Raw genomic sequence first — 15,651 nt, forward strand, 5'->3', positions numbered from 1 at the left:
ATCATAAAATATGTGTATAACATTAAGAAACGTTGAAAGAATTGCTGGGATACTTTACGTAGGGTTTACAATATGATTGAACGATGAATTATTGGCTATAAAAGTTAGAAAATTTTAAATTTGAAGCCTATGAACAGATGAACTAGACTATTAAGCTATGATTTAACAATAAAATAAGGATAATATATAAAAAAATTCAACTGGAAAAATCCAATAACATAGAATACATTATGATGACGCTCCGCTACAAGTTAAACCAGGTACATTGTGACGTCAGAACCGGTGTCAATCTGGTTTACATATAGCTCTCTACTGTCCATACTTGCGTTCAGTTTTAATTCGGTCCCCGTATTAAACGGCAAAATTCTTCAATTGGAGAGTATTTTTTAAAATTTTTTAAATAACTTGGGTGCTAATGAAAAGATCGAAGAGAAGATTTGCGATCACCGATAAATTCCTTCCCAGGTCAGCAATTGATTTATTAATAATTAAGTGATGATGGATTTTGTTGTTAATATGCTGTAAGTGAATTGGGTTATTTCTGTTTTGGTTTTTGGTGCAGGCTGCAGCTATTTAACATATTATATTTGACTGGATATAAAACTACCTACTAGAAGAGTCATTTTAATAGGCAACATTTGACAGTTCATCAAAATTCAACAACGTAACCTAGTAACGACGGCATAGAATAACATGATATTTCGTTTTGTTAGAACTGCACATTTGCTTAACTTTTTTTCAATTACGATTACATATTTATAATAATAATGACCGAATGAATTATTAGATTTGATTTTACTGATAAACCATTCTAAACATAATAAACAATTTATGATTTAAAGAACTGACGTTGCTACAATTTTGTGTCTTACATTTTTTCTTTTTAAGTACCAGAGACTTTACTCGAAAAATCGAATTCTGACATCTAGAATCAAATGCATTGATTACTTACTTGTGAATAAAAATCATCATAAATTAATAAATGCGTTTGGTTTTTTAATTATGTATTATACTTGTCTTATTTTGCTCCTTAAATTTACGAAAGAAAGTATATTAGGTACTGGGATAGGGATTCGCCTGATGAATTTTAAAATTGACATGTTTCAAGTTCGATTGACAAATGTTTCAAGTCCGTATAGATTAATTCACTTTAATTAATTAATTCACATCGATGTTTTTAAGCAGTTTACCTCTCTTCGAAGATAAAATTGATAGACGTCAAATGTTGCCTATTAAATTGGCTCGACTATAATAGCAATTTTAATATTTTATTTATCAAGAAAATAGATAGTATGTCGTTATTGCTATAACCACAGCTATAACAAACTTAAATATCACACAAGTACGTTTTTGACCGCTAAATAGGTATAATAGACCTAAGATAGTTTACAAATGTAGTAACAGAATAAAAATCATAACAATAATAGGCTTTAAAACTTGTAAATCTTATTTAAAAAGTTTCAAAGGTATAAAGCAATAAATATACATATAATACCAACTTGATTTGTATTTATTTATGCAATTATAATATTATGTAGGTGCACTGTAGGGCATGTCAGCAAGAGCCTTGAATTTTCATTCAGCATGAACTCAACAAAAATTATTTCTTATAAATCACACACAAAAATGAAATTATTGAACGATATAAATATGAGTAATTTTAAGCTGGAGGTTGCTCTGTTCAGGCTCTAGATAAAAAAGGAACCTGATGGCTGATTAGTGTTTAAATTATATCTACTAATTTTGTCAAAATTTTCTCGTCCAATTATGAATGAGGAAATTTGTATGTCGCAAAACTTCAGTCTGTTCTAGCTTATGTACTTGCTATAATTATAAACTATTTATGTTATATAGTCTGTATTATAACCACAGAGAATTTTATTTTTTTTATTTAATTATTTATTGCACACACAAAATAAATAGAGACACACAAAGTACAGCTAATAGGAAATAATGTGTACAAACGGTGGCCTTATCGCTAAGTAGCGATCTCTTCCAGGCCACCGTATGTAATAAGTAAATATAATACTATGAATATAATACCACAGATAAAATGTATTACCTAATTAAGTTTTAATTCAAAGAAATCTTATTCTGATATTTTTTATATGATCTTCCAAAGTATTTGATATAACATAATATAACTATGTATACTTAGGTAGACATAGAAATTCTGAATGCATAACTCGATGTTTATAATAACTGGTTTAGTAGTAAGTAGATAATATATTCGTCAACCACTCTCTATTTATGGGTCCCAATTTAAATCATGGCACAGTTTTTTCCATTTCTATTTTATAATATTTTTTATTTCATACAATAAACACGCCACAAGATATGACTCGCATCGAGTCGAATGCACTTAAAATAAGAAGTAGGTACCTAATTAATTTGTATACTTTAGATGACACTTGAATAATCATTAATTAAAAGGGTAAATATGCTTTAACAGTTTTAACTTATCTCAAAACCCTAAGTTTTGCTAGCTTATAATAAGCTTAATGCATTATGTTCTTACCGACAATTGTCATTAACTTGCGAGTTTCAGAGGGTTAATATTGTAAGACTGATAACAGACGAAATGATAAGCACAGAAAATTAAATTCTATCTAATTAGGATGGGATAGGGGTCCCATCCTAATTAGATAGTAAAAAATATGACTTTTATTTTCAAAGATCTATAAAAAAATTAAATACATAGGTACATATTGCAAAGAAAAATGTTGAATTGATATCTATTTGTCTGTATGTCTTTCTTTCACGTCGCAACGGAGCAATTTTATGATCTGATTTTTATGTCTAGAGATGGTTAAAGTGGGTTAAAGATATAGGCTACTTATAACCGTGGTGAAATATATCATTCCCATAGAAATTTCCTATGACTACCTACACCGCAGCCGCGAGGGTAAAGCTTTTTCTATGTGATAATCAATCCATGAATTTGATAATCCATCTAATCTCACTATAATATGTGATACATAAAACCTGTGCACTTGTATGTTTGACCTTCAAATTATGCTAAATGAAAGTGATATCTATAGTTTACATTGAAATTCTTCTTACCCAGTAATTTTTACATTCATGAGATTATTACATACTCTGTTTCTAGCGTAGTATGAGCCTACGATGCTATAACCTACCGAATTTTTCTTCAGTCTAACGTGGTCTTACTTCCAGTAATATAAATGTAACCAAAGTCAACACCTGTGGTCAACACAGATTACCTACATATTCCATATTCAATTAAATATGAGGTAAAATGAAATGCTGCTAAGTTGCGACCAAGATCTATTAAAAATATTAGAATAACCGGTTGATTTTTACGCCGCAAGCTAGAAGGAGACTCGATCACGCCTTGGTCGCGTGTTTAAACTCAGTCACACGATGTTCGAATGGACCAAGACTTTGAATGTCATTGAACCTTAGGAAATGTTGGGAAATGTCGGTGAAAGGAGCACCCACTGACTAAAAAACAAAAACATCTAAAAATAGCATGGAAGTTATGATACAAGCTTTCTTTACGACTGATTTACAAACAACAAACATGATTCTGTGTACATGTCTTTATAGTGGTATTGAAATATTACATTTTTTGTTATCAATTCAAAAACTAGTATTTAATCTTAACAGAAGTATCCTGTTTAGCAGAAAAAAAAAACGGTTTCTTTTACAATCCAAAGAAAACTATTACAATAAATTACTTGGTTATGTAAATAACCAAGACCCTTGGAAAACAATATTGAAATGAGGTTAGCTGATGATAGAAACTGTTATTGTTGCATCATGCGGTCCATCCTGTTTTATACAGGATTATTATTATTATATTTTATGCAAATTTGTGTACTAAGGATAATAATTTATATGGACATGCATTATAGTCATATAATACCTGTGAATTTATTGCTAATGAAACGATAGTCTCTGCAGAAACGTACAAAATATTTGATACATTTGGTCTGTTAAAATGACGACTGATACAGTGATTAATATGACACCATAAAATTTCAGGCTAGCTAAAAACCTGTGCACCCGAAAAGGCAGTCGTAGAGCGAACACCGGCAACCGTCTGGAACACGCGGTACTCACCCACATACAACACGTGCCATAGATCACACGCCTGACGGTTACTCATCCATCCCCATCGCTTCATCACCCAACCACGATGGCCCGCGGCGACGAAATCAAAACGGCTAGCAAAGCTTCCTTTGTTAAACAATTCGACTTCCCAGCTCCACTTAAGTGAGTATGAGCATTTCTTCAGCTGTAATTTTGATGGAGTAGAACTTGAATGTTGTACTTAGTTTGACTCGATAAAATGTGGAAGTAAGTCAGTTGATCACTATAAAACTTAAACTATGAAATTAAAAAAGTCAGCTTTCTTACTTTCATTTATTTTATTTTAATCCAACTATGTTAAAATGTTTATTGTGCATTTCCAGAAAACCAATGATCGCTCCAACACAGCCACCTAAAACGCAAGAGAAAAAGGACTATGGCGCCTGGGGCTCCGTATTCAAAGACAAGAAAACGTTCACGGACATGCACTTCTGCTAAACTGACCTGCATCATCATCATCATCGCTTTAAGTTAATCGTCATAAAGCACCAACCAAAATTGACTGTATAAAATCGGCAAATAAATTTTAAGGGATAAGTTTTATGGCGTTTAGCATTTCTTCTTCGTGTCTACTTGGTTCTTTGGTATCGCGTACTAACCCTGTCATGTAATTCATGTTAACAGATTAAATAGCATCATCATTCATGAAAGATTTTTTGTTTCCAACCTTCATAGAAAACGATGATTAGATTAGGAAATTATATTTTATGTCATAGGAAGATTAATATACAGCAGATAGTAGATACTTTACTTGTTGATCAAAGCGACGAAATAATGTTGGCAATAATTTAAAACGGCTAAACTGCCAAGAGCCAGTTAAGAATAGAATATATGTTATTTGTATGGCAAGGAATTTCTGGAACTTCGACTAGGTATTAAATGTTAGTATCCTCCGCGGAAAAGTTATAAAACAGGATTTTGTGATGGTATAACTGCTCTATTTTGGATAAAAACGCTTTCTGAGCCTTCTTACCATATCAGGTGTCAATCGTAGCCCATAAGCGTTCAGAACACATTAGTAGCTGGTGTTATAAGGGACATTAATACAGCATACATATAGGCAGGCTTAGGTTCTTTGAATTTTTCCATTGTGGTCAACTTATTTATAGCTTCAACGTAAGTATATTAAAGGTATGGGTAAAGTGTATGGAATTCACATGGAAATAAGAACCGAGGTCAAATGATTAGGGGCCTTAGACAAAGTAACAATTAAAAAACGATAACGAAGTTAGAAAAGGAAAAATGTATGGGATTGACATTAGATAGACCACGTGATCTAACGCAGCGTATGTCAATCCCATACATTTTTGCCTTTTCTAACTTCGTTATCGTTTTTTAATTGTTACTTTGTCTAAGGCCCTAGGCTTCCAAGCGTGCCCCTTAATTCGTTTTGATGACGTAAATTTCTCTGATAAATTCGATTATTACCAAATTTACTCTGAAATGAGAATTTAATGTTTCTTGCCCTTTCCAATATCCCTTAAATTTTCAATTTGCAAAAAATTTTACTAGAAGAAATCGAATGCTGATAATGATAAAATTAAATGCATACTTAAGTAAGTATCTGATAAAGACAAAAAAAAAAAATATACCAGTCGAATTGAGAACCTCCTCTACAATAACAATGAAGCACTAAAAAGGAATATGTAATACACGTCCTAAACATATTCCATACAATTTCGTTTCGGGTTTGCTATTTACATGAGCGCCCTTTAGCTTTATACCCCAATGAAATAAAATGATTTTCTCATATTGTGACATTAAGACATACCCGACATTTGTACACTCTGTTCTAATTAAGATTCTCCGAGTTTGAACATCTTTGTCTCGCCTCGTTGACCTAAAAAGCTGACATGGAACATTCAAACATGACACCTTGTTTTCGTTGACCCTTGTTTGTCTTGAGATTTTTAAGCTGAGACATTTTTTCTATGAATATTAACCGAAGTAAGCCTCAAGATTTGTTAATCTTGTAATACAATTTTTCAGGAATTTAAGGACTTATAATGAAAGACAAAGTAATAACTATGTTTAATAAAAAACTAAACTGACTTCAAATTGTCAGAACAAGAGGAAATTTAGATGGGACCACTCAGGCGGCTCCAGTTTTTCATGAAAAAATAATGAATCATCAAAAATCGGTTTACCTAACTAGTTAAGTACTTTAATTTTTTGAAGTCGATTGAAAAGTACAGAGTTATCCTAAATTCGTAATGAGTTTTCAACAAACACAATTTTATTAGTAACAGATTGAATAACGATGACTGCAAGTACTTAAACAACAAAATATAATCTGTAGCTTGTAAAACAAGTAAGAGCAAATTAAATCAATATGAATCACCATTTAACATTATTTATTGGCAGTTTGCTATCAGCTGGATGCATTTCAGGAAATATTAAACTTGAATATTTTCTATTAAATGGTTAACGGTTGAAATTATTAATATAAGTTGTTAAAATAAACATTGAGTACCTATATAATTTAAAGGCGCACATAGTACGATAAACGTATTACATATGAACCTAAAAAGTATAGAGAGTGAGAGAGCGAATATATATAAAAAAGTCATTTCAACCTGCTTTATAATAAACTGAATAATTTTTTTTAAGTTTCTATGCTATCTATGCCTACATATTATTTAAGAAAGTATTTTATTCAGAAAAGCGTATGGCTTACTTTTGAAATAAACAGTTTAAAGTATAGGTACGCTCAACTCAAATAGGGTAAGCAAATATACACATTTTATTAAAAATGAAATGATCCCTGTTGGTAGGATATGAAGACAATACTGAATCTTTTTGTTCCCCATACAGTTTTGAACCTCGGTTGCATAAATATAAAGTTGACTTTGGACTGCAAGTAATTTATATTATAATCTTGTTTACCTGGCGAAGAAGTTTTACGAAAGCTACGAAATTATGCTCTCGAAAGTTGATCTGATCGTACCTAGTTGTATTTTCATTAAACATTGAATTATAGTTTGATCATTTGAACCACAACAATATAAACATAATAATCTTAATACATATATATATATATATAAATCTCGTGTCACAATGTTTGTCCTCAATGGACTCCTAAGTCATAAACCACTTAACCGATTATAATAAAATTCGCACACCATGTGCAGTTCGATCAAACTTGATAGGATAGTTTAAACATGTAGGTACCACGGGCGAAGCCGGGGTGGACCGCTAGTAGTTTAGTAAACATAAAAACGAAACGAGGCCTGTGTCTGCACTCATGATGCTGATGTTCAATAACTACTTATCTATTAACAATTGCCTACAATCACAGATAATATTTAGTTTTTTCTTTTCTGCTAGTACATGTTTAGTATGAGGAAGACCTACTGGTTATATATTAAAACTGTCTGGGCAAAATCACACGTAACAGAAAGTCTCTCTTAAATTATGATATCTAATTATTAGGAAAGATAGCTAGCAGCCGGCGCGTAGCACTGCGTCCATCATTAAAGTTTAATTCAGCGCAAAAAGTTCTCTAGGTACCCATTGAATTATTTAAAACGCTAAATGACGTTACTTTTTTAATATTATAAGCGCCTTGAGTAGTGAATCCGGTCAAGTAAATACCCGTTTAAATTGTCTTATGTTTGTTTTAGGTATCAAATGAATAAATACTCGCTGACATTTCACGCAACGCTATTTAGTCCCAATTAGTGGTTACTGGTTAGTTAAGGATGTTCTTTGATGGACATTAGACAATCTAGAAATTCGTATAAATGTCCAATTATAATATATTATAGAAATACATGAATATGAGTCTACCTACTACTGATATTAATTATGTTTAAACTAAACTTAAATTAGTAAACTGATTTCGAAACACGAGGATACCTACTTATTAACTGGTAAGAATTCTGATCTAATGTAGTATTCAGATATGATTTGATGCATGGGTTGTTTTTTCTATGATTATCGTATAATATTTAAGCAATCCTGTGATATATAAACCTACGAGATTTTTTTAGCATGCGATCTTCGCGATGAAAATCATTTTTTTAAACTACTCTATTATTGTCTCTGGTCCTTTAATTAGTCAAGATAATGCACGACTATACAGGTTTTTACTGAAATTGTTTTTGTAAGAAGTTGATAAAGGAAGTCACGCCATCAAAGCTCTTGAAAGACACACGTGTAAGCTTTGTATACCGTGTTCTTACCGTGTAAACTCTACTCAATAGTATAACTTCGAAAACCTACAGGTGGGAGTGTGAAAAAGTTTCACCGAGAAATAAATTAATAATAATCAATCGTCCAAGTACAAGCAATATCAAAAGCTAAAGCTAGTCTTACAGGTATTGCTTAAGGGTCAGCTCACACCGAGACGCGACGCGGCGCGACGCTGCGCGCAATTTTTTCATAGAGCGACTCAGAATATACTTTATTCACTACACGAAAAGATACACATTACATTGTGAGAATTCAGATTACGTTGCACCACGCAGCGCTGCGCCTCGAGGTGCCTCGCGGCGTAGCAATGTGTATCTTTTCGTGTAGTGAATAAAGTATATTCTGAGTCGCTCTATGAAAAATGTGCGCGCAGCGTCGCGCCGCGTCGCGTCTCGGTGTGAGCTGACCCTAACTGGAAACCGCTTAAAAATATTCCGCCTGAATTTCTAGTTTTACCATTAATTTTTGATCGCAGTATAACAATCCATTAAGAACTTGTTGGATTTATTTTATAATACAATGCCGGAACAAGTAACTAACAAAGGCAACTATTATAACAAATAAAAAATCTCAGAAGCGTTAACCTTCATTGTTATTTCAAAATGTAGCGTTCCAAAAAGCTTTCCAATTAAAATGATTTTTGGCAATGGACGAATTATAGCTATAGTTACAATTATTATTGTTATATAATATTGATAATATCACAGACTAATAATAATATACTACGTATACAAATAATATGTAACTAAGCTACCTTTTAAAAAGACATTCCTTGCATTACACGTTTAGTCATTATTCTAATTTATATCTTTGAATCTAATAATTGAACCGAATTTCATGAATAACAGAATATGAAAAAGTTTAGCGGAACTTTGAGACATAAAATATGATAAATTATTATAGAGGAGAATTTAGCAATATATATTTATTACACACGTTTAACTTGCTACTCTTACACAAAGATAATATATCATGATATCTTTTTTATGTTTTCTGTTTATTTTTAAGCGCTTTGCAGAGAGAGAAAGTTTAGAAAGACCGCTTTCTTGAGTCTGTTATTTCTCATCAAATGGCTTTTGTTTATAAGACTTTCAAGGCTGCGATGAATATTTCATGACGAACTAAGATCGACCAGTTCAAAAATGTTTTCATAGGTCAAAAATAAAAAAAAATTGTCAGTGCTTTTGATATAAATTGATTCAGGAGTAAGGTATATATATAGAAAAATCGTAATCATTATAACAACTATTGCAGCGCGCGGTATGTAATGAACATATTGGTGTCAATGTTAGCTTTTATAAAGTTTTTGAAGCCATATTTTGTTGCGATTTTTAATATATTCATATTTCACTGATTTGGACAATATTTTTGTTTCTCAATGTTTGGTCGGTAAATTTGAAAAAGGCTTTTATATAAACTTTTTTCATTGTCTGAGTGCAGCAGCCAGCATCCAAGTGCAATCTCGCTTTTCGCGTGCTATCGACCGTTGTAGTGCGGACCCGTTCCTTACGCGCGCACAGACACAGGGCCACACTAGTGATGTACAAAATTTTTCTTAATTGCCAGTGTGCTGTCATGATAATCATCAGGCTGCCACCAAAAAGGTCTGCTTTCGTTTTGCTGTAAAGCGGAGCAGGCGTGAATTTAAGCTTTAGTTACTTATTTAAATGCTATTGGTTGGTGTACCTACTTAGACGTGTAGGTAATTGTTTCCGTTAATTGAATAATATTACCTCAGATATGATAATCTAATTTTTAGAAGAAGAAACCGCCATGAATGTGATGAGACGTCATCTTTTCACTATTAATTTTAATGTTTACGGTCCACGTCGTATAATGAAAGAAAGAAAGCCTCAAGCATTCATATTTAAAGCTTTTTTATTTATAAATGAAACAAATTTAACGAACACGCCATTATAAAACGAAATTACTGAGTAAGTATATAAATAATATCATTAAAATACTTAAACAAACCAATCTTTAAAAGAGCTTCTAATGCAAAGTATGACCATTCAACGAAATTCAGTAATAATACATTTTCAATTACACTGAAATCTTTTGTCTGTATACTTACGCGTAATCAAATCAAAAGTACCTGGAACCGATCGCCCCAAATCTACAAAGTTTAATAACCGCTATACTTTATATTTCTTGAAGTTTAACTTAGCCCTAATTAGATCGCATAACGCAATCTTCAAACCGAGCTATAAACAACTTTGTTGACTAGTGTTGTAATGTGATTATCGGTTGCGAGTTGCACACGATCCAGCTTTATCGATAGCGCGGCTCGAGTTGCGACATTGAAGCAGCGTCAGACGCCGCATGGCAGACCGCGGAAAACACCGCGTCGCGCCTATCCCGGCGCCTACGAAGAAACAGTACGCGTATGTGCCGTGCCCGAGATCGGAAGAAGTTGGAACTGAATTCGCTTTACAGCTACTAAGGAACCATCACGAAGAACCTCCGACACCCGAAAAATCTCCACCAGGTAGGTTTTTAATCAGACGCATAAAACTTTTTGGCGGGAAAAGTTTGACAGGAAATTTAAATAGCATTAATACCTAAGTATATGTTTGATGCAAAATGTGGTTAAAGGATGTGATAAGTGATAACTTGATGGATAAAAATTATGGCTTTCAGAAAGCCGGATCACAAAATATTCAATATCGGTTTTGATAATTGTACAAAAAATGGTAAGTAGATACTTCAATTAAAAAGTCAAATAACAAGAAATAAAATTTTTAATTGGATTATTTTTTCGGATTGTAAAGTTTGTGAATATAATTTATTTCTCATGCTCTACATAAAATATTATTGAGTATATTTTTTAATTTAATACATTTACTTGTACGCGAAATGGCTTTTAAAAAAATTTAAATAATATATTTTGCCCAAAGGTGGTCTTTTAAATATTTATATATGTAGTATCTTTATCAGTTTAATTACAAAGTAAAAGACAAAAATAATATTATTTTGTGTGAAACAAAAGATACGTTGGTTATCATTGACATCGTTTAGGCAAACGTACATAATATGAGAAAATCTTTTTAAAATTAATGTTTATTTAATATAGAAATACGCAAAATTTATTAAGGGTAGCTTTTTAAAGCGGCTCTTAATAATATATTACGCTCTAATTAAGCTTGAAAATGATTTTAAATATTTAAAAGATAGCGGGTTTCAGTAGAAACTAACTCAAAGGGGCGCCGCGCCGCGCCGGTTAATTTACTGCAATTTAATATTTATATTTCACATATTTCGAGTGTTTTGTGCTAAAATAATTTGCATAAATTTGATATAATATTTTATCTTTACTTTTTACTTTGTTTGTGTATTGAATCATTTGTAGAGACGTACATTACAATTAGACATAACATCATCACCATCAGCCCATATTTTATGTTCCCACTGCAGGTACACAGGCCCCCTGACGCTACATGTAGGTACCAGTATATTATAGTACATACACAGAGTACATATATTATACTATCTGTGCTACATATGTATATAAAAAACACATGACGAATGTCTCAATATTTTACATTTTACCAATTAATTACAGTTCAAAGATTCCATAATATTTAGCTATAAAATTATATGAGTAAAAATCTTGGAAGATCACGTGTTGTTCCAGAATTAGCAAGCAGTTGCCGCGCATATGTCGTTAGTTTAATATTATGTCAACGTTGTACAAGAACAAATGAACACATCATAACTAGATTGCCCACATATCCTATCGTATCATCTACTATATTGAAGATGTGTAATATGTGAGCCTATGTGAATCAAATTATCCTGTCTTCTAGTTTCAAAGTTCAGAAGAGATGCTGTAGAAGATAAATTTCGGTAAAGCCTTCTATGATTAGGTTTTGGTAAACAAAAGTTAGGTATTTATTTGTTCTTTATTGTACATTGGGTTTTATCTTATTTTATAAATATCTTAATTGATTTAAATGTACAAATGGCGGCCTTATGGCTCTAAGCCATAGGTAGATATACATATAATAATCGTTACTAAATATTTTATATTACTTTCATGTGAAATAGTTATTTTAAAAATAGCATAATAGTAATGTAAGAAAAATATTCTTAAAACATCCCATGCTTTGTTATGTTTTCCTAGAATAAGTAGGTATTAAAATATCATCTGAGTTTAAGTATCTATAGGTATCTAAGTCCGTAAAATATTAGATAATTTAATATTAATTGGAACATAAGGAAAAATCTGAATAGAATAATTTGATTGGTTAAGGGCCGATTTTTCAATGCTTGGATAAAACCTTGGATAAAACTTATCCGTCCAATAAAGTATTACACGATAATATTGAAATGTCTTTTTTTTGTGTGGTGTCTCTCAATGTTAGCCAGAAGGGCTTCTACATTTTAACGCGGACGCGGGGATGAACTGAAGGTTCACCCTGGTAGCGACATGCGCAAGGGCGTCCCCCCTTGACGGGGATCTCGAACCTCGGCTTGGGCTGTCGCTTGAGTGGAGGAGGCCAGAAGGGCCCTAATCAGACGGGGTTAAAATGTCACGTAAACTGTCAAATACGGGCAATTAGAATACATTTTTAAAATGGTAGTTTTATACATTATTCGACGAATGAGTTTTAACCAGAGATTAAAAAATCAGCCCTAAAAATATTAAATAGACCATGCAAGGAATCAAACCGTAAAACAAATGACAGAACTGGAAAAAAGTTTTGAAATAAAAATTAAAGTATCATTAGAGCTTTATTCATATAATATTTTATATTATGTAAAATGTTGTGTTGGTAAGATTAGTCTTTAATTGTAGCAAACTGTAGTCTGTAAGCAGTCTCGCGAGATTCTTACACAACAAAAAGCAACAACACTTATTTTACTTACCCAGTGTTATTTTAATACACCTAACAAAGGCGGTTAATTGCGCTGTAATAATACAAGAGTCAAAAGTAAGATCCGCAATGCGGGGGCATCTCTTGTTACGGTTATATCACCGTAGATTCATCTCATGTAAGATAAAATAGTTTAAAATATATTAATTAAAAGATGGTTAACTTTAATATTTATTTAACGTTACAATTTACATATTGTGTTTACATGTTAAGTTGTTAACTAAGAAAGTAGTTTCCCAATATTGTGGCTGCGTTCCCACAGAATTACTTTACTCTATGGCAGCGTATGGCGAAGGAATAAAGGGAGCAATATAAAATTTTCTGTTTCGTTTATTTTCAAATATATTTGTATGCAGAATATTACAGACTTATATCATATTATGTTATAGGTAAATGCAGCAAATTAAATTAACTGTACCATGTTGTTCACAATGTACATTTTGTAATAACAATATACCTACCTAGGTAGGTAAGTAAATGATTCCTTATATCGACACTCTGCGTATCTTCTGGATACATAATAGAATTCATGTTTCAGTAAGAGTAGGTAGGTACATTTCCCATTCAAATGTTGGCAGAATATTAAAGTTCCCTTCGCTTCAAACCACGACTGCGACTTCCATATTTACAAAGGTCGCTAGAACCATGTTCTTTGATAGAGCTTTTTGTAAGATGTACACTTTCAAAATATATTTTGTGTGTTAGGTACTTCTGAGTTAAATGAATTACTGGATACATTGTAGGTACATAAAATAATATAAAAAATGAAGAAATTACCGAGAGATAAGAAATACATATACTACCAATGTAATAATTATTGGGTATCACACTAATAAGAAAAAAGAATGTTACATATCAATCAATGGTAGGTACATGACTATATCATCTGTGGTACAGGCAAAACAGATAAATAATCCTAAATGTATATCCATAGAACAAGAAAAGAAAAGTTCTACATGTATCTGGATGGAACAATATTTTTAATCAAGGTATATTCCGGTACTGAATTGTGGTATTGTTAGCCGTATGTGTAGAACGAGGAACCGGTCGACAATTTGCATATTTGACTGTACTTGTTTAACTAATTAGCTATGTTGTATGGCTGTAGTGAAAATGTAATGCGTAAAGAAATATATAATATGTACTTATATATATAAGTACCTATTTCAACTTCATTCGCGTTTTTTTAAAGTTAAAAACGACTGGTTCGTGTACGCCCGGGTCTACACGAGATAAAAAATAACCTGTCTTGTTTGTGTGTGCACATGAGGACACGAGGACATGAACCTATTTTTATTTTTTATGAATCCGATATGGTTTTTGAGTCCTTAGCTATAATAAATAATAATAAATAATTATTAATTATTTTCGTCGACGATGACGACCCAAAACATCCTTATTAGTTCTTTATAGATAATAATATTATTGAGAAATTTAGATAAATCATAGACCTGCATATCTATAGTCCTTTTCACCTATGATGATTCCTGTGACACTTCATCGTGTTCCGAATTACGTATTTTATGTTTAAAAAGTCAAAATAATTTTAGTGCATAATATTTTTATTTTATGGCGGCATTATTAACAAAAATATAAAAATGAAACATCTTAAGCTTATAAATCAAAAACAGTATTGTTTAGTTTAATATGATGAAAAATAAAATAAAATAACACAAAAATATAATACTTACGCAATTCGTGTACATGAAATGGATCGTTGAAAAATCATAGAGTTGGAAAATCATATAATCGGCGCCCATCTTGTGACCGTTTGTCAATCGAGTCAATCGTCTGTACGAGTACGTCAGCCTTGTATACAAGTTGCATTTTTATATTGATACTTTACGTGGTATTCTGTTATTTTTACTAATTGTTATTGTTGACTTTTTGTTGCTGTTGTTTGCTAAGTTTCCTTAGTTAATTATTGGCGAAATGCCGAAAAAACTGATTTTGGTACTTTATTCAAATCGATTTCATTTCCATATAAAATATTATCGATTATCGGAAACAATTGATACGATTTCAGTAACCGACATCTCTACACGTGTCAAAAATCGATGTGTCACAGAAATCATCTTAGGTGGAAAGGACTATAGTTGTTTTAGAAAGCACGTACCAACCTACCGACCTACAAAAAAAAAGTGTGTGCGTGTAACCTTTACGCGCGATTGAAGTAAAACTTCTTTGGCGTTGACGCCATATATCACTGAAATGATTAAATATTAACTTAAATAAATAAATATTATATTATATTTAATTATATTCATTAATCATGTGCTTTACAAAGATTATTTAAATGTTATATTAATATTATTCATTCGAAACAGGTAATTGAATGTCATCATAATTTCTTACGTACGAAATTATAGGTTTGTGGTAACTATAATGTGAAACATAAATTTTACTCTCTAAATTTGCTACTTTTCTTGAAAATACAGCATCTATCGTTGTACCGAAACGCGTT

The 15,651-nt window shown here is 31.8% G+C and overlaps 1 protein-coding gene and 1 long non-coding RNA gene across 2 annotated transcripts in view; both read left to right on the top strand.

Moving 5' to 3' along the window:
- Positions 1 to 306: 306 nt before the first annotated feature.
- Positions 307 to 4,766, top strand: LOC149902819 (uncharacterized). The gene is made up of 3 exons (XR_016457457.1): positions 307 to 465; positions 4,009 to 4,239; positions 4,440 to 4,766. It is a non-coding gene; the product is annotated as an uncharacterized LOC149902819 (long non-coding RNA).
- A 5,862-nt stretch (positions 4,767 to 10,628) lies between these two features.
- LOC149902820 (uncharacterized) overlaps positions 10,629 to 15,651 on the top strand; it is a 44,866-nt gene continuing 39,843 nt past the window's right edge. The window contains exon 1 of the mRNA XM_090109320.1: positions 10,629 to 10,798. Coding sequence (XP_089965446.1) covers positions 10,633 to 10,798 — 166 coding nt within the window. The 5' untranslated portion in view covers positions 10,629 to 10,632. The remainder of the gene's footprint in view (positions 10,799 to 15,651) is intronic.

Source organism: Colias eurytheme, chromosome 14 (assembly GCF_061535395.1).
Source record: "Colias eurytheme isolate Ceu_HAF_F1 chromosome 14, ilColEury1 Martin Lab GWU primary, whole genome shotgun sequence".
Classification (NCBI taxonomy): Eukaryota; Metazoa; Arthropoda; class Insecta; order Lepidoptera; family Pieridae; genus Colias; species Colias eurytheme.